This window comes from Pleuronectes platessa, chromosome 16 (assembly GCF_947347685.1).
Source record: "Pleuronectes platessa chromosome 16, fPlePla1.1, whole genome shotgun sequence".
Classification (NCBI taxonomy): Eukaryota; Metazoa; Chordata; class Actinopteri; order Pleuronectiformes; family Pleuronectidae; genus Pleuronectes; species Pleuronectes platessa.
Window position 1 is genome coordinate 3,701,960 of NC_070641.1, and position 20,169 is coordinate 3,722,128.

The 20,169-nt window shown below is 39.2% G+C and overlaps 1 protein-coding gene across 3 annotated transcripts in view; it reads right to left on the minus strand.

Annotated features, from left to right (window-relative positions):
• The window catches only part of nbr1b (NBR1 autophagy cargo receptor b), a 46,408-nt gene that overhangs the window by 25,720 nt on the left and 519 nt on the right, over window positions 1–20,169 (minus strand). For all 3 annotated transcript variants that reach the window (XR_008341990.1, XM_053442777.1, XM_053442776.1), the window contains exons 2-13: window positions 15,558–15,620; window positions 14,649–14,667; window positions 14,510–14,532; window positions 12,249–12,437; window positions 7,664–7,741; window positions 7,331–7,584; window positions 4,798–4,923; window positions 4,095–4,301; window positions 3,734–3,893; window positions 1,382–1,465; window positions 984–1,169; window positions 516–632 (exon numbers count right to left, since the gene is read on the minus strand). Coding sequence is in view for 2 of the 3 variants with exons in the window: in XM_053442777.1 (XP_053298752.1) it covers window positions 516–632; window positions 984–1,169; window positions 1,382–1,465; window positions 3,734–3,893; window positions 4,095–4,301; window positions 4,798–4,923; window positions 7,331–7,584; window positions 7,664–7,741; window positions 12,249–12,437; window positions 14,510–14,532; window positions 14,649–14,667; window positions 15,558–15,620 (1,506 nt within the window). In the remaining variant the exon portion in view is untranslated. The remainder of the gene's footprint in view (window positions 1–515; window positions 633–983; window positions 1,170–1,381; window positions 1,466–3,733; window positions 3,894–4,094; window positions 4,302–4,797; window positions 4,924–7,330; window positions 7,585–7,663; window positions 7,742–12,248; window positions 12,438–14,509; window positions 14,533–14,648; window positions 14,668–15,557; window positions 15,621–20,169) is intronic.

The window sequence follows — 20,169 nt, forward strand, 5'->3', positions numbered from 1 at the left end:
GGGTTATTGTCTAAAAAAAAAAATGATCTAAAACAGGGCATTGTTAAATTGTGCAGCAAAATCACCATCCTCATCTTTGGAAGATGAGGTCATAGAGGAGGGCTCAGTCAGTCTTGTCCAAATCACGATTCCGAGAGATCCACTTTTTAAAGAGTTTGTGTTGCTTCCCTCTGGTCCTATTAAAACGTAATTTGTCCCTGCTATCATCTGCCTTTTTAAGGAGTCTGGGTGATTTTTAAATTGTATATATTTACATTAAATTTATTGATAGTCTGTATGTCATGCACTGATTGCTAGCTTTACTAGAAATTGCCCCTCTGGGATAATAAAGATTTCTTGACTTGACTTTATTTCAGGATTATTTCAGAGAGGGCTGATATCAGATTGGTACTTTGACATTGACTAAGTTACCCTAATCAGCTTGTGGAAAGAGTAACAATAAATTATAAAAAAGGAAGTAAATATAACTTGGAGCCCTAATGCAAAGTATACAGCAATGTTGTGATTGTTATTACCTGCGCAGTGAGCAGGTCTACAGAGGGGATGAAGTACTCTTCCTGGTCCACTGACATTAGAGGCTGCTCTCTAGAAGCTGCACCGGCTTTTCCATCCTTGGCCGCTGGGATTTTACCCTGCATGAAGAAATGACAACCATTTCAGTTTGATTAGTTCACCTTTTCAATAGTATTTTACTTTATGTCTCACCGAGTGTATTTCCTTAAACACTATCCACATACATATGTTGAGACAGTAGCCCAAACACAAAATAATATTCTGATACCTATACATTGTCTTTTATAATAGTCCATTTATATATTGATATAATATCAATATAATAATTTTCATTTATCACGGTTGTCATCAATACCAGTACATTGAGGACATCCCAAATACATATAAAATGTTTATTTATAGTATATTTCTTATTTATATGACTGAATTTGAAGGAATTTCTTCAACATTCCTCCACCTATTTCTTCTACCTGTGGTGTGACACAGGGTGACACCAGTATCCCATCAGCCATCATGGGTGCAGGGGCCAGAGGGTCGACAACAATACTACACCACACCCTCGGTCCAAACTGCTCCCCAGCGTGGGCCAGGCGCCAGTGGGAGGTGTAGGAGCCCTCCACAGAAGGAGCACACAGAGCTACGCTCACTATCCCGACCTGAATATGCAGAACAAATGAAGTGGGTCAGCGAAATCATAGGAAAGGAAGGATATAAAATACAAAGCAAGAGTCAGGAGGCAGAAATGTGCTGACGAGATCCATTTAATTCAGTGCCACATAGAGAAAGCAGCCAATATGATCTGGGTGAAAAATGTAGCATGTTTTTCTAGAGACAATTGAAAATGAAAACTTCCCTCTTGATATCTCACCTGTCCTGGCTGAAGGAAGGGAACAGACACCTCTCTCCAACGGTCCCCAGATCCCACCGCTAGGTTCCCCCACATGAACTTCAACTACAAGAAACAAACAGTAATGCTCATGTAAACACTAACCTTATGTAATGGTGTCACACAGAATAATCAAAGATTCTGCTGTCCACTCAGTGTATCCATTTTATTTAATAGCCCAAAGCTTTAGTCTATTGAGTCTCAGCAGCAGCAGGCAGCTGATTTGAGTGAAATATCTCTGATAGACCTATTGTCCACTCCCTGCTCATTACCAAACAGTAGATAGACACAGTCAGATAGCTATGGGGAGAAAGCCAAATATCTCACTCAGGAGCTGGTGGAGACGAAAAAAAAGTGTTAAAATAGAATTCTAGACATCCAATTACCAGGTGGACACAAATTCAACTTCAAGTCAATCCTAATGTGTTAAAAGGCACATAAAGGCAAACTCACACAGAACATAAGTTTTAATATTTGGTCCCTCAGAGATGCATTATCTAATGATATAGCTACTCTGGCTGACAATCGCCCTTCCCTCAAAACCACCAGGAACCAGGGGTTTTTCTTTGATCCAGATTTATCCCTTGATTCACATTTGCAAAACATTTCACACACTGCCTTTTCATAACATTGCAAACATTAGGCACATTCTGTCTCAAAAAGATCCAGAAAAATGAGCCCATAACTTTGTTACCTCCAAATCAGGCTCCACCAGCAATATTTCAAAGACTCTGCAGCTAGTTCTGAAATGCTGGAGCACATGTCCTGACAAGAACCAGGAAAAGAGATCACATTTCTCCTGTATTAGCTTCATTACACTGGCTTCCTGTTAAATTTAGAATTTAATTAAAAGAAATCCTCCTCACCCACAAAATCCTAAATAATATTTGACATTACATTACAATTTATTTACCTGACACTTTTATCCAAAGCGACTTACAATAAGTGCATTCAACCATGAGGGTACAAACCCAGAACAACAACAATCAAGTTAGTAAGATTTGCTTCAAAGATGCCAAACTACAAAGTGCCATACAAGTGAAACTAAACTGAATTTATTTATTTTATTTATTTTATTTATTTTATTTATTTTATTTATTTTATTTATTCAAGGTATAGTCAGAAGAGATCTGTCTTTAGTCTGCAGGGGAAGATGTGTAGACGTTATGCTGTCCTGATGTCAATGGAGAGCTTGTTCCACCATTTAGGAGCCAGGACAGCAGAGTGTTTTTGTTGGGTGGCTAGTTGTCCCTCACAGTGAGGGAGCAGCAAGCTGATTGGCAGATGCAGAACAGAGGGGCCGCGCTTGGGTGTAAGGTTTAACCATGTCCTGGATAATGTGACCCTCATAGCTTAAAGAGCTCATAGTTACATATCAACCCACTAGAGCACTGCGCTCCCAGCATTCAGGTTTACTTGAGCTTCCAGCTATCAAGCTCCTCTTCTGTGGAATCATCTCCCAGTTTGTTTTCGGGAGGCAGACACCCTCTGTACGTTTAAGAGTAGGCTTAAAGCCTTGCTTTATGATAACGCTTATTCTAGAGCTGGTTCAGGTCTGTCTTGGACCATGCAGCTCTTGATTATGCTGTTAAAGGCCTTAATTGTGGGAGGGGACACATGGAACTCTTCTTCCCATTCATAACATTAATGTCTCATCAATACATGTTACTGACTTGAATTCTTCACCCACTGCTTTATCGTTTGAATTTATAATTACAACTAGATTTTTTAAATATACAATATGCCTACTCACATATACTACGTTATAATAGGCAATACCTCTATCAATACTGCTCCTTCATCGGTCACAACTTTTCTTATTTATGAATACTTTACACATTGATACACCTCTCATTTTTATTGAACACTGTCGTTTCTCATCAATGTTGAAAATGTTGTTATTTGGTTGATGGGCTTTCTTACACACAACATCTATTGTATTTCTGTCCATCCTGGGACAGGGATCCCTCACTTATGTCACTCTCTGAGGTTTCTGCAAAATCCCTGTTTAAAGTTTTTATGGTAGTTTGTGCATTATCTAGGCATTGGTTAAGAGCAGAGCTCTTACCTCTGACCATCCGATTAGTGGATAATCTGCTCTTCCACTAGAGCCACAATTACCGCCTTCAGCTTAAACACAAAGTTAATACTTTTGAAAATAATTGATTATTGGAGATTGCTCTTTTTTCCTTCTAAAAGAAATATAACCTTGTCCCTCCAATGAAAACTGGGTCAGATGAGAGCGTATTGACCAACATATCCAACCAAACCGATGCTGCCAGAAGGATAAGCTCTGATGAGAAAAGTGTAGAGGGGTACTGAAGAGGACTGTACCTTAGTATCAGCACTCCAGCTGATAGTCCCAGTGTTCCTCATCTTCCAGTACTTAATAAACTTAGTCCCAGGACGCAGTCGGGTTCCATCAGGAAGGTTCTCGTCCAGAAATGCAGCAGTCATGGTTGGAACCACCAGCGGACAGGGACGCTTTGGACGCCTGTGCAAGAAATAAAATCTATTTATTCAGCATTTACTTGAAGCTTTTCGTTTAAAGATTTTTTATTTCCATCAGTGTTAAAGCATATGTGTTCATCATATCTGGCGCCTCCCAGCAAATGTAAACAAATCTATATGTGAATCATTTTACATGTTTTTCTCTTGTTGTCCTCTTTGGAGCATGGGTTTTTTGGTGACCTACTCTGGGCTGTTGTGCTGGGTGGCTCGTGGCTGCAGAAGGACAGGGGAGGAGCTTCCATCTCTGTGGGAAGAGCTCCACTGTATGCCCCGCCTCTCCATCCTCAGCTGTTTGCGGATCTCTTTGACCTCAGCTTTAAGCAGGCGTTTCTCTGCTTTGAGCCGCTGCTTCTCCGCCTTGCGGAAACTGCGGTCACCTCGCCTGTAGAACCTGAAGTGGGAGAACATAAAACGAGGAAGAACTTGGGTGCACATGCTCAAATTGGCAGGGGACCCCTAAGCCAGGTAATATGTGTAAAGTGACATTTCCTATTAGAGAGTTAAAAACGTTCCCACCAAATTTTGTACAGCTGTATATCTAAAACATTTGAATCATATTCCTTTAACCAGTGAAACTTATTGGGTAGAAATGTTGTATAACCGGAGACGGCCTCTGCTCATGTTGTAACACAACTGCAATATTAGACTATTGATGTTTATGCACTCCTCTTCCCCTGCCTATTCAGTCAACTGCTTTTTTCTGCTGAGTAAATTCTCACTTCATTTTGTAAGCAGAAAAGATGTACATGTTTATTTGCATATGGAGCGAGGCAGGGTCTGCATTGAATAATGTGATGATTTGTTTATATCTTCTATAGGCTTTTTCCCCTTTACGTAAAAATACAAATTATTTAAAGAACTGAAGACAAGACAAAAAGGTGTCGTACTTGCTGTGGTCAGGGGCAGGTGATCCGTGTTCTGGGATGGACAGAGGAGTCCTTGCTCTCACCAGGTTGTGACTGGGATCATGAGAGAAACTGCAGGGTTCGCACAGAGTACAGGACGTACACACACTGATGAGAGACAGAGATGGAGGGAAGAAGGGCAGGCCAAGGTGAGAGGTAGAGAGTGTAGAGAGACAGTTAGAAAAAGGAGGGCAAAGCAGAGGAGTGAAATGGTCATTCTGAAGAGCTGACATTGTGACTATGAATACACAGTTTCACTAACTACATTGACAAATTATACTTTGGAATCCAATGACAGAGGACTGTTTGTTACTATATAATTGTAACAGATTTCTGTAAAAACAAGCAGAGTAGCTGATGTCTGAGATATAAGGGAAAGAATTGATGCCCGGGCCACACTGGAAGCGTGTGCGTCACAGAACGTCTTGCTATTTATTCACTGAGTGTGTGAGACGCATGTCTCAGCAACATCCCAATCCTAGGAGAGTTGGGTCTCGGCTAGTTTCTATACATATCATGTCCGGTTCACAGCAAAATAGACAGTGAAATTAATCTTTGACTACAGTTTGAATGTGTTTCTGTTGAATAAGTCAATACATAAATGTTGAAACACTTCTTGCACCTGTTTCAAAGTAAAAGCACTCTAGCATTGTTTTTTATTGTTATTGTAAGACCTGAAGATGCATGGCTTCATACCGTAGTGTCCTGGTATTTACTTGAGTATATACGCCTATTTTTATTAAAGGAAATACAGCAGTCATAACAGAATCCCTCAGGTCAAACACTGTCTGCAGGCTACTCTGCTCCCTACCCTTTTGTTCTCTTAAAATACAGATTTGGCTTTCACAAAAGCTATACAAGATGAGCTTTAAAAGACCTCACGTCAACATATAAAACACCATGCACATAATTAGTAATATGTAAGCTATGCTAGATCAAAATGTTAAAAGCAATCCTTTGAATCAGCGATAATTTGCCACGGGACAGAAGTTTTCTACGCAGGCACTGTGGCCTTCATTAAGGCCTGATCAGTGTATTATTGTTCAGTTAGTAGCTGTGAAAAGACTCCTACAACCATAATGATGTCCACACACTGCTACTTGCATCTCTCTCTCTCTTTCAATTCAAGAACAAGAACATTTTGTGAATAAAACCCACTGAGTCTCAATCTAACAAAAAAATCTTTACAAATGTTGACTGTTTTATGAAATTAAAACGATTGCTGCAGATATGAGTTAGTTTTTAAAACCAAACACAGCAATATACCAAGGACCAAACCACTGTCACTCCTGGGGTCGGATTTATAACCGCTGCATACGCACAAAACGGGGCCTGAAACGTGCGTACGCCACTGCTAACGCCAAAGTTGGGATTTATAAAAACGAACTTGACGGGAAAATGTGTGTATTTCTAAGCAAACTCTGACCCATGCGTACAAACGTTTTGGAGACGGGAAAGTGGCGATGCAGACGTGAGGTGGTGAACTGAAGCAGATTATTTATCCACTTCATCATTTACATTAAAACCAACAGCTTAGTTTTGCTCGCACGACATATCTGTTCCACAAGAGCCTTTTTATTAAAAAATATATAAAACAACTTAAAGCAAATTACGTTCAGATTAGATTTAACAGCGGAGTTACGGAGCCGAGTCATTAATAGTTTTGAATAATATCTTATAACACTGTGCGTGTCTCATCAAATCACTGCAGTGAACGTGACTGAGCTATCAGGCACACAGAGTGCACAGAGTGACCCAGAGCGCACAGGAGATCACTTATAAGAAATGAAGACATTTTCCAAATAATATCCCAGAGTGGAGGCAAGGATCCACTGATGTGAGGGAATCTGTCCGATTCTCTAAATAAATAAATACTGCCGTGACAGCGGTGCGGGGTTCTACGCGATGTGTGCATGCGAATGGAAGGATGAGGAGGAAGCGAGGGTTCAGCGATTTCTGATTTCACAAATTGTGTTATCCACAGCAGCAGTGGCAGAGTATCAGTGTATTTTCTTTATTAGTGACATCACTGCTGTCCCATAAAGTCGCTCTTCACCTCCACCTCACTAACAAATGCCTCTATGTCAGTGTCTGAAAGTTTCACTTCCTCTTCACATCGCTTGATGCCGTACCTCCGTCAGGACTCACCGTGGAAACCCATTGGTCAGGAGCATCATTTAATTACGTTCAGGTGTGCGTGCGCACGGTTTTATAAATCGGAATCAGCTTTGGCGTACGCCATTTCCGGCTTTTATGCGTACGCACACTTTTAGTAGGAATCCTACGCAATCCTTTATAAATCCGACCCCTGTTCAGTTGTTTCACATTAAAAGTCTTAAAGCAAGGTGAAGGAATATGCCCATAAAGCTGCAGAAAATGTTACATTGACAGTAACTTAATAATGACTAATAATAACAATGACGGCAGAGCTTTGTTTGTGACTTTTCACTCATTTAGGTGATGCACACATTCAAAGTGAATTGGAATTAGGCAATAAAATGCTAAAAACATTTACCTGCACTGGTAGCCTCCTCCGGTGGTCTGTCCCCTGCAAGAGGAGCAGGGAGGAGTGGAGGAGGATGGCGCTCCAGGCAGGGTGGACGACACCTCAGGAACCTGCTGTGCCTCTGCCCCAGCCACTGCTTCCCCTCTACTTCCCCCTGCTCCACCTGCTGCCCCTCCCACTCCCAGGGGCTTGTGGATGCAGCACTGTCCAGAGAACTCCCTGCAGATCTTCTCCACCGCCTCCCGTACCACCTGGTCCTTAAACTGCAGGGATGAAATCAGAAGAATGTAAGAATACATGTCTTGGCTTCTCCGGTGTCCAGCGACGGTGTGACCTTTTTACCTTCTCCATGTAGGAAGTGAACCACGCTGGAGGCGTCTTGTCTTCTTCTTTGGTGCCTTTCACTTCTTTCAAGATAACCTGATAATAGGAGAAGTGAATATTCAGTCAGTAAAAACTGCATGTTTACATCTTTATCAGCCTATTACCTCCGCTAGTGTTGTTTGGTTTATTTGTTTTCCAGCAGTATTAAGCAAAAACTATTGAACGGATTTCAGTATATATCTTGGAGGAAGGATTGGACATGGACAAATAAACAGCCATTAATTTTGGCACAGATTTGGACACAGGGGCGGATCCAAAACACGCGATGTACATACTAAAAATATTCCTATAGCTGTCTTTAACTGTCTAAACAACATCCTTCTAAAATGTACAGTAACCCATAAATAGGACTACCTTTTGAGGGAAATATTTGTGGATATTGAGGTTATTCTGGGCTTTCAGTCCCATGAAGTTGGTTCACTTCTTACAATGTCAAAACACCATGGTAACTTGCGATGAAATGCTCCGGCGCAGGTTAAGTTTGAACATTTGACCGATAGATAAGTGGAATAATTCCTTTGCTCCAGATTTTTCATGTGCCCAATCTGGTTTTAAAGGGGACCTTCTAATAAATATTCAATAATAGGCTAATAAATATAATGGTTAATAGTCTGTATTTATGTAGCACTTTTCTAGTCTTGATGACCAGTCAAGCTCTTCACATTACAGTTTTGCCATTCACCCCTTTACACACACATTCATACAGTGCATCTATATGCAGCACTCTTTCTACCACTCATCACACACTGCCGGCACAGTTGTAAGAGGCAAGTTGGGATTCAGTATCTTGCCAAACAAAACTTCAGCACTTGGAATGGGGGAGACCAGGATCAAAATTCGTAGGCCACAAACACACCTGGTATTAACATGTGGTTTTTGTGACCCGATCACATGTGGACAGTTCTGAGTATGTGCCTTCACACCTGGTGATAACATGTGGCACCAAAAGAGAGAGCGAGAGAGAGAGAGAGAGAGAGAGAGAGAGAGAGAGAGAGAGAGAGAGAGAGAGAGAGAGAGGTGTGATACGGTCGCTGAATGAAACTCGTGCAGCTGCGCTGTGAAAAAAGATTTAGCAATTTTAGGAAAGTATCGATCATTATCACGTTGTGATAAAAGTTGATATTGTGGCGGTGATTACAAACAAATCGACGAAAACACACGTCTGACTTTGGTCTGGTGTGATCGGATCGCTATTCCATCTGAGTGTGTTCACACTTCTATTTAGACCTGTCCGCTCTTGATTGATCATAACAAAATATATATTTTAATTCCAGGTGTGTTATCTATGTTAACAGCTTAGTATATCTTAAGAAGAATCAAAAACTAAACCCTTTCATTTCTTGTATCTATCCACACACTGTTGAATGTTTCTCATTGTTATGAAAGAACATTTGAGACTCCTCTCCTCTTCTCTGTGCTTTGGCGCCAGCAACAGCATGGCATTACCCGGGCCTCCATTAACAAAAGTTTGCTACACATTAGACAGTCTTTTTTTTACTGTATATCCTTTAAATATCTAAATGTTTCTAGTAGTTTATTTCTATTCTAGTTATTTGATTGTGTTATTTCAATTTCAATTTGTTAAATGTCACTTTTGAACGTCGCTGTGACCGAGTTAACCTGCCGGTATCAGTGTTTCTTTTAATTTTTATTCAGAACCTTATTCACGTGCACAGTTCTAAAATTGCTTATAATTAATGACTAACTTCTTCCACATTGATGCAATCATAACTGGAATAGAAAATCCAGATTTAACTGAACCAGGATTGTTATGATTCTACCCTTGTCTGGAGCAGGGGTTTTGTTGAATTTTTAGGACTTTGACTTGTTTCTTTTTGGATCTTTTTGTGGAGTTTTTGAGTTTATGGACTTAAGCCTTGTTTATTTCCTTGCAATCATTTCTCTGCTTGAGTTATATTTTTTCAGAATTGCACTTCCTGTTATATTTTATTACTTTGTTACTACCCCTGTGTCTCATTGCAATGCACTTAACTTCTTGTCTTTGTCTGGTTTCCCTCCTTTATTATCTACCTTGCCTTTACTATTTTCACATGTGTCTTGTTAACCTGGTGTATATAGAAACCGTGTTTCCCTTTGTCTTTGTTATTTTGTCTTTTCTTAGTTTCTCAGCGTTGTCATTGTAGAGTTTATAGTGTTTGTTTTCAATTTTGTTTCTTGTGTGTGTGTTCAGCTTGAGAGTTTTAGATACCACTGCTTTCTTGATTGCCAACCTGTGTAGCCTAGCTTTAAGTTTGATTACATACTGATCATTTAATCTAGTATAGGCCTCAGAACTTTGTGCAAACTGGTAATCATTGTAAATATAAAGTATTGCCACTCACAAGGAAACTTTTTATTATAAGCGTAGAGCAACCAGTAGGTGATCTCAGAACCCACAGGCCTTCATCATGCGGTTGCCTTTTCACTCCACATAATATAATTCAACAGAAAACACAAGATCACTGCTTTTTAATTCTGATCATACACCGCAATTCTTAGAATAGTGGTGAGAATGAAGACAGAAGGCACACATGTTTTAGCATTATTTCTGAATCTAGCTGTGTACGAATCAGTCTATACTATATATTGAGTTCGCCCTTTTGTAGTGCTGTCCCAATGTTTAGTGAAATTTTTCTAGCCTATAAAGTGCACTCATTGTTTCCTACAATGCATCATGAACCGATCTGTAACCGATCATGTCAGTAACCGATCAATATACACCATCATGCATTGCGCTAGCGGCGGAGGGAAGAGAGTAGAGAGGGCAGCAGGAACAGCCAGACGTGTCGTACAAATGTAAGTAAGAGCAGTTCATCACAGCACAAACCAGTTTATTTCTACATTTAAAGATGGTCATTGAACATGTTTTCTACCGTAACGTGTTAATACTCATTGTGAAATTGATATTTATAATTTACTGTCGGATTCTCTGCCGACAATGTTGTTGTAGTACTTCTTAATCCTGTACATTTTAATCTTGAGAAAATTAGGTTATTATTAAATTAGATATAGGGTCCAAAAGCATTAATTATTTTGTCGATGAGCTCACTATACAGTCCTCCACATAGACCCAATATAATAAAGTAGGGTTTATTGAATGAGTGGTCGATTTCCAACACAGCCTTGATTTATCTGGAAGACAATTTATGAAAAGAACCAACTCCCATGTTTTCAAGTATTATTCATCACTACTTTCCTATTACTTTCAAAGCTAAATACTATATCAAAATAGATTTTACTGGGCATGATGTCATTATCATCATGTCTTTCCAATTTAAAGAGAGGTCTGTGTATATTTTAGCCAAAAAAGCTTTGTTGGTTCGAGTTGTTAGAAGAAACTGTGTCACTCCACTTGTCTCCAGGGAACTCAGTTATAAAACAGTGTGTGGGTTTTATACTGAAAGATTATGTGCACACAAAAGCCCAAAGTGGCTACTGAACACAACATTCCCTTTATAAATCACAGTCCATCTTGACATGGGCATAGGTGATCTGCCCTCTACTCCCCACAATTAACCATAAATGGTCAGTGCAAAGCAACTAATGAATATGAAATGCCTCAGTTGATCGATGGGTTTCTATGAATGGTGATTAACAGCATCAAGGAAAAACTGCAGAACTTTCTCTCATGCCCACAACTGTCCAAGCCCTTTGAATAGGGCACATCAGGAGCCACATACTTTTTAAATATTTTTTTAACCTTTAACTCAAACTACTAATCTTTTTCTATCTCCACAGCATGATGATAACATGACATTGACAGGAAACATCTTTTGTGCCAAGTTTTCAAATAGGTGTGGCATTGTCTTCACTGGCAGCTGGCTCCAGTGCCTGGAGAAATGATCTATATGGTATATGGGGTGGATAAAAAGGGGCATCATTGTCCTGGCTAGCTTCATTGCTAGATTAATGAAAAATAATTATAGAAAAATTGAGAAAAATGGGATGAAATTGATCCCGCTGTTGTTGAAGTTTTTTAAAGATAGAATTACTGCCCTGCGGTTGTGTGCCTCCGTCAACTGGTAGGTTTAGTCACTGTGACCTTTGAACTCTGAAATGAAATCAGTTCATGCTTGAGTCCAAGTGAAAATATGTAACAAATTTAAAAGGATTCCCTCAGGGCGGTGTTAAGACAATGCGTTCATGAGGTTAAAAGGTTTCCAAAAGGTCACAATGACCTTTGAACTCTTAATTCTCATCAGGGCATTCCTGAATCCATGTGATGTTTGTGACAGGTGCCTCCAGGATCCGGCATGAGGGCATAAAAATTTACTGTTTGAAAGGCAAGTAGTGATTTCAGACAAAGTTTTTTTTTTTTCACCATGATGAACACGATGTCAACCTCAGTGAATAAAGTGGACTAAATTCAATGTGATTACCATGCTAGAGCTAGCAACATATACAATGAAACAAATATGAACCAGCAACAATACAGGTTTGTCCAACATTTATCAGGGGTAGCTGAATTATTATCCCTGATGAATGAAGAAACAAACGCACTAACATGTGCCCTACATGTGTTTCAGTTTGTAGGGGGTCTTACCATGCCCTGTTCTGGCACTGCAGCCTGGACCTTGCGGCTGACTACCTGGGCCAGGGTGGGGCAGTGCTGTGGGGGTCTGAAGCCCCGCTTGGGCTCTGCTCCACTGGACTTGGTGGCGGGGACCCTCGTGGACTGACCTCGAGTCTCATACACGTTCATGTGCAGTCGGTTTCCCTGCCTCGCTGCACTCTGGGAAACAAGTGATGGGTTATTCACAACAGCTGCAACTAAGATGCGTCTCTGTACAGATAACAACAAACCCGCTAGGAGACTGGTGTCCCCCGAGGCATTGCTGTATCTAAGTATCTGTGTAAATTTTTTAAATAGAGTAACTATCTTTATACTTATAAGTGTGAGCTGCCATTATCCTTAGCACAGTTTTCTCCTGTTGGGTTAAGCAATTGTCTTTGCATTGTCTTTTTGTTACACAACACACTTTTTTGGAATGGATATGGTCTATCGTTGAGCTTTGGGTAAGAACAGGTCCAGCTGCATGCTAAACTAGACACTTGTGCTGTCAGAAAACAAGCGTCGGTTCAGCTGTACAGGCGCTAAATAGCAGATAAACCAGATAAGCCTAGTGTTATACCTTTTCTCCTCTGTGAGGGTATAAGTGACATGTATTTCATATTCAGTGGGTGCATGGTGTGCACCAATTGGAGTAGAAAAGTTGTACAATAAGAACTTGTTGTGTCTGCAGTTGTAAGTGTGTGCGTTCATAAGGGAGTATAGTTGAGGCTTAATGCAGGTGTCAGGGAACTATATCATATTTATCTTGGAGCTCAATAACAGGATAATTCACCTGCAGGCACAGGGGCAACGGGATTATCATTTTTAAATCATCGTTTTATCTCTGTAGTTCCACAATGAATTACTATTACAATTACATAATGGATCACAAACAGTTATATAACTTTGTCAGTTTTTATAGTTTTGGTCTCAAAAGAACCCATGATGAAAGATTTGACTTATTGAAATCATTAACAACTTTTCAGCGTAGTAAGACTGACCATAATATTACCAAGTTACTTCAACACATTGGTTACTCTGCTTGCAACATACTGGACATGTGGACTATTCAACCATACATAAAGAAACTTCGAATAGGTCTTCTTAAATTAGCAGACTCTGTGACATATAATCTCATCTCTATTTCATATTCTAATTGAGGCAACTTTATATCCAGATAATGATACATATCATTTCAATATTCTCTACCATGTAAATTGGGTGCATGTGTTTTAGCTGCAGCTGTTATCTCCCTCCATCTTCATGTCATAAGGTGTGTCTCAGGTAAAAGCCAATTTTGCTGGGGTTTGTTTGTAACATACTGAGTTCTTGTGTCTCTCTTCTGTAGACCCCCTCTGCACTGTTTGATATGCGTTTTGTGTAGGTGGTATGAGAAGTTAGTGGTGATTTTAATTCTGCGGTGTGCACCAGTCTGCGGTGTAATTTGCAAAATACATTTCTCTGCATTGTGCAAGACTTTACGTCTATTGGAGAGAAGTACACTGGAGACTCCTTTGCATATGGTCCTCATAGTTTTGCTTGTTTCATGACTTGGGGCCATGTTCAGTGTTGTCCAAATTTACAGCACAACAAAATTAAAAAGAAAAAAATGATATTATTCTATTGTCACACGATATTTAATGTTATATTACCCAGCACTAATTACATTTGAATATATCTTTGACACGAAAAAACTTAAGCTGAACCGTCAGGCTGTCACTCATTTCCATTGTTTGCAGTTTTTCCTTTTTTATGTTGTCACTAACGTTCCCTCACCTTTCCGTTTAAGCTTCCTGCCCTCGGGTCTTTCTTGCTGGTGTCATAGTCTGCCCAGCCCTACTGTGTTTAACCTGTTTCTCATTGTCTCCCATCTCCTGGTGCATTTCGCCTCTGTTCTCCCTTTTGCTTGAGCCAGATCATCTTATATTCTATGTGACTAGCCACCCAGTCTTTTTTCCTCAATTCTTATTGGTCATATTCTCTTAAACTAGTTTTTTTTACTGTATCATCACCTCCTCCAGTGTACCTCTGTAAGTAGCAGGAAATTAATGCATGACAGTTCACCTTTCCAAAATTGTTTGTATTGCATATGTTAAGGTCTCAAAATTGGCTTCGTCAAGTAGTAGTACGCGGTTACCTCTGTCAAGCTTCAAACAGTCAATGTGAGCTGAGCTAAAGTATGGTGTAGACTACCTAATTGTTTCCCTTAAGTATATAAACGTGCATAGCAATTGAACATTTCATCAACTTACCTTCAATGCCTCCTCATACTCCACTGGAACAAAAGCAGAAACAGATTTAACACATGACATTAATATTCATGCAATGCTAAATCGATTGTTTGATTTTTGCAAATTATACTTCTATATATGACTATATCTGTTTACTTACCCTGACTGTTGATGGACACCTGAAGTAGAGAGGAGAATCATTCTCATGTAAATAGGTTGGTTATTGATTTGGTGATACAGTTTTAAGAATTTAAGTTTGTAATTTTAAACTGCTGTTTAGAGTCCCTTGAAAATAGCTCATCTCAACATTATCCATGTTGCACTATTCATACGAACATAGACCCCATTCAGACCTGGTATTAACATCCATCCTGAGTGACCGGCTCAAAACTGGTCAGCTCTAAAGCCGTGCTCATGGTCAATCCTGCAGAGGATCTCCTGCTCCTCCCGACTTTCTGCAGACTTTATCCTAGGGGGCCAGGTGGAGAAAGTCTGCAGAAAATCTGTAATTCAGTGCATGTCTGAAAGCAGCTTAAGTTTAGGTCTGAATGTTCACGAATTGTATCCTCAATGCATTGTGAAATCGATTCGTTCAGACCACATTCAGATTCTTTCCCCAGTGTGAACACAAATGCATGCTGAGCCACATATGCCCATGCAGCTCACATCACTGACCAACTACTGTGTCAAAATAATTCAAATGTCTTTCTATGCCTCTCAGCGCCTATATGTTGATTTATTTGTGGCCACAACATCGACACTGATAAAATCTCATTCCATTGTAGTGCTGCTCACAGCAGCTTAACAAACCAAACTAATAAAATAATGAATTTAAGTAAAAACAATTATAAAACAGTATAGAAAGTTTAATGAAAACAATTGATAAATCATCACAAAATAAAACAAAATTTACTACAATTTAACATTAAGAAAGGAGACAGGTTACATAGGTTTCATTAAGATACCCTTTGGAAAACACTAGGAGAGCCAATATCCACGGCAGTGTGTTCCACAGTTTAGATGTTTAAAAACAAAATGACAAGGAAGAAAACTGTTAAAAGCCTCTTACCTCCTCGTTCTCCTCGTCAAAATAGGTCAGCTGAAGGCTGCACAGGCCAAAGGAACGCTTCACCTGCACACAAATAAAACACATGGACAGATGAGAGGAGGACAGCAGACTTTGGGTCAGCTGTTCATGGATTTCTGTCAAACACATATTTTCATATAAAATGGGACATGATTCATTTTCCTGAGTAGTGTGTGTCTTCTGTGTGTAGCCTGTGTTCATCCCTGCTCTGCCAGATGAGGCAGTGTTCAGTGGCTTCCCCTTACACTCGTGCTGAAAGCTGGACACTGTATCGAGGTAACACACTTCCCACTGTGGCTCCCTATGTGACTTTAGCATGAGCGACTGACAGCTATTGACTCTTATAGTGTATAATCCACCAAATCATGACAAATGAAAAACAGATGCTGCTTATCCTTGTGCAGCAAACCCACTTATGTCTTTAAATAAAATTTAAAAAAAACTCAAAGTGAAGTGTGACGTCTGTGACTCAGCAGCACTCAGACAAATTAACTCTTCAAGGCAGCTGTGGCTCAGAGAGATTGACCATAAATCCCAGGGCGAATGGCATTTACAATGTCAATTATTAAACTAGAAGAGTGCTTCTTTCTTGTCCTGAGTTAATGCACCAGAACCTACTTCGGAATTATTCCTTTTCATCATTGCGCTCAGCGTCCTCCTCAAAAATTTCTAAAATATACTAGGGCTGCACCTAACGATTATTTTTCGATTAATCGATTCATCTAACAATTATTTATATTACTCGATTAATATCATAATTAAGGTTTCAAAAATAAAAATTTAAAAACATGTGTCATTTATATTTATTTAATCATTTTCTCCTTAATACAAACAAATCTGACAAAAACAAACTATGCACTGCAAGGCATGTTTTTCCACTACAAAAAAATAGCCTAGTCTGAGCTGCTAATCTGGCTTTTACAGTTCCATATCTCTCCAAAATGTTATAAGGGAAGAGCTTGTTCCATTAAAGTAAAAGGAATATATCAATCAACATTAAGTTGTCCAACAACAAAATAAACATAAACCAAAGTAAAATTCAAGTAAACTTCTGAGGGAATATAAACACTGTGTAAATTCAAGTTTAGCTGTCTATCAAAACATTAATCTTGAAGTAGCCTACCAGTTGTATCAATGTCTGTATGAAGTCAAAAACTGACTGTAAAATAAAATAAAGTAAGTATAATAAAATAGTATTTCAAGTGTTTTTTTTTTATTTCACACTGAACTGAAGTGTACTCTGATAATTAAACAAATGTGCTTTTCTGATTTCAAGTAAAATAAGGTTTGCATTAAAAAAAGGGTTCTGGAAAAAGGCATATTAAAATAAAGTGCTTAATTTTAGAAAAGATGTAGTTTGACTTTCCCCATGTCTTCTTTTTCTAATGTATAACTACATGTTACACCTAAACAATGTCAACAGCCATTAACATCTAACCACCTTTAACTTTCCTCTTTGTTCCAACTTTCTCTGGTTCAGTGAAGTAAACTATTCTGTGTGCTGCCACGATTTACTTCTGTAAGACTACGGTAAGTGCAAAAAAAAAGTGTGCAGGTTAAATAGAAAAACTCTGTCATAATCTAATAAGAGCTCCATATAGATCGGCTTCTGGATTTGTATTTATATAGCGCTTTTCTAGTCTAGATGACCTCTCAAAGCGCTTTACAGTACAGTTTTACATTCAGCATCTTGCCCAAGGACACTTTGGCATGCAGATGGGTCAGACTGGGGATCGAACTGCCGACCTTCAGGTTGGAGGGCGACCAATCTACCCCTCAGCCACAGACCTGGGTTTGACCTATGCTAGATGATCTAGGGTGATTTTTTTCGGTTCAGCTTGCTATTCAGGTGAGTCCATACCTTGACTGTGTGCAGCCACCTTCCTTATGAGGCACGTTTGCAAGTCGACTTAATTAGATAATCGATAACGTCGATTACGTTGACGCGTTGCCCCAGCCCTACAATATACTGTCACTTTTTTATTTATTGTGGTCTGGCTGTTATATGCAGAGCTTCAACATAAAGTCTGTGGTGCAGAGTGAAATTAGAAAACTTTATCTTCATTCTACCTGGTTTATCTGCAGTGACAAATTTTCAGTCAATGCTTTTCACAAAATGAAACCGATTGTGCCTTCTTACTGTTCGTGTGAGACACTTTTTTTCATACATTTTCATGTCAGGTATTTTAGGTCTGTTAAGCAATCAGGAAAATCTTAAGACCCAAGCTCATTAATTCAACTCAATATAAAGCATTACAAGAAAAAACGAATGTTTTGCTTTTACCTTGAAAAATTCTTAATAGTAAGAGATTCAGAGGATCAGCCCCAGGAAGTCCATTGAATGTCTGTGTCAGTCCGAATCAGGGAAATACAAATAATCAAATTATGTAAAGGACCCAGCAGAACAGATGTTATTGGCCACATGCTTCAAGATGTCAATGGCTGCTGTAGTTTATTCAAGGGCGTAGAAGACATGTTTAACTCTGTGGACAGCCTGATGGTACACTGACCTGCCCCCTCCATCACTTCTTCAAGCAATTTACACTAGAAAGTGTGAAATCGATTAGATGAATTGTTCACAAGATAAACATTATCGCGGGTCTTTCTCAACCAACCATAACCCTTATTTCTTCATCGTATTCTCTTGTTTATAGCCATTTTCTGCTTTGATGTTGTTTTACAGCATGTAATGACAGAGAGACAGAGAGACAGAAAGACGGAAAGCTGTTGTGGAATAATGGTTTCTAATTAACGGTTCTCAGTAGTTTCCTTGCCCTTGGTCTTTAGCCTAGACTCAGGAATAGCCAACAGGACATCGTCTGAAAATCTCAAGCTACAGGCTGGTGAGGAATGATTGTGCAATGTAACTTGGTGCCAAACCATGCAGTGCTGAGCAATAGAAAGGGTGATGTTTTAAAATTGATTCCAAACCCAAAGGTAGTCAGTCTAAGTTTTCATCCAAAATTACTTCATGTGGGAACAACAGGCTAAGCAAAGACATCTGACAACATAGCCTGAGACAGGCAGAACATGGCTTTGCTTGTGACATAGAATATAGATTTCTGTTTAGAAGAAGATAAGCTGCAACTGCAAGTAGTAAAATTGTGAAGTGGGACTTCCAATAATTGTGGACATAATGAATGTACAAAGAAAAAAGCATGATATTCTTTCTTTCTAGCTGTGACAGTGCTATTTCAAACCTTGACAACAAATAGATATTAAAAGTTTAATTTGTTTAATTTTTTTGTGACCTATGACCCCTAAGTGGTTCTGTACTAGTCCCCGCTTTACAAGACAGTGAGTTATAGCTCTAACCAATCCAGCTGCATAAAACGTGACCTGTATCTATGGTAGCTCAAGGACCATATGATTTTGAATCTCGGCCACAACGACAGACACAGTTTGATTCTGTTGTCCACGTACACACTTTGTCTGGCTTCATCCCTCATCAACAGGCACTTTTCTCACTGGTTCTCATCATGTGAACCAAGAAGCTGTTGTCCAAGTGTAAACATTTTACTGTGAGAAATAACTCCTGGACTTGTTTTCCTGCTATTTAACCACTACATTATATTACATAACATATAATTTAGCTGACGCTTTTATCCAAAGCGACTTACAATAAGTGCATTCAACATTGAGGGTAAACGAAGGAAAATAGCTAACATGGTGATTATCAACGATTGTCAAGTTACTTACTAAAAGGAAAGCCATCTCAATGCGTACCTTTTGCAAGACATATACTTCTGCATTATTTTGCAGCTGAAAGGAGTTGTGCGCTCCTCTGGACATTGCAGTATTTGGCATGCAAATGAATATATATTTAGATAAATGTTATAAATCAGATTTCAGATTTTAAGTAAATCATAATGATGATAATAATGATGAATTCATATTTTAATTCACTATTATTTATTATGTATTGATTCAAACGAATGAAATTTACAATTAAGTCAAAACTTTGAATAACAGTAGCCTAATTTGCTGTGACCCCTACAACAGGCTTTGACCACTGTACCACAGTTCTGTTCATACATCTAAATGAGGACATAGGGTTAGCCAATGCCAATTATACAGTAGATCTGTTAACTATTATTAGGATGAGTGTTAAAACAGTTATGCATCATTGTTTCCAAAGTGGCAGTCGATGCTCGTTTGCGGTTGTGGGTGAAAGAAATCCGGTACGGCTGAACACAAACAGTTGTGTATATTGGCCATGACTTTAAACAGGTTTTATGGCGAGAAACCTGCTCGTTCCACTAAGACTAAAACTTAATCCAGGTGAAAATATCCATAAACATGAATAACAAGATTGATTGTGATATATGCGCTCTGTTGTGAAGTTCTTAGTTAAATTTCATACCATTTGCCAAAAGTGAAACAGGGAGGGCAGGGATGTATTGTGGTATTAGGCCTACACCTATTCATTCATGTCAAAACCAAATATTCCTGACTGTAGCTGCTGCTATGTAATTAACAGCTTTATTTTTGGCTGACCGGCTCACAGGCCAAGCATACACCTCTGATGCTGGATGTGTGATTCAAACTGACCACAGTGTGTCCATGACGACAGGTCGCTATAATAACACAGGAA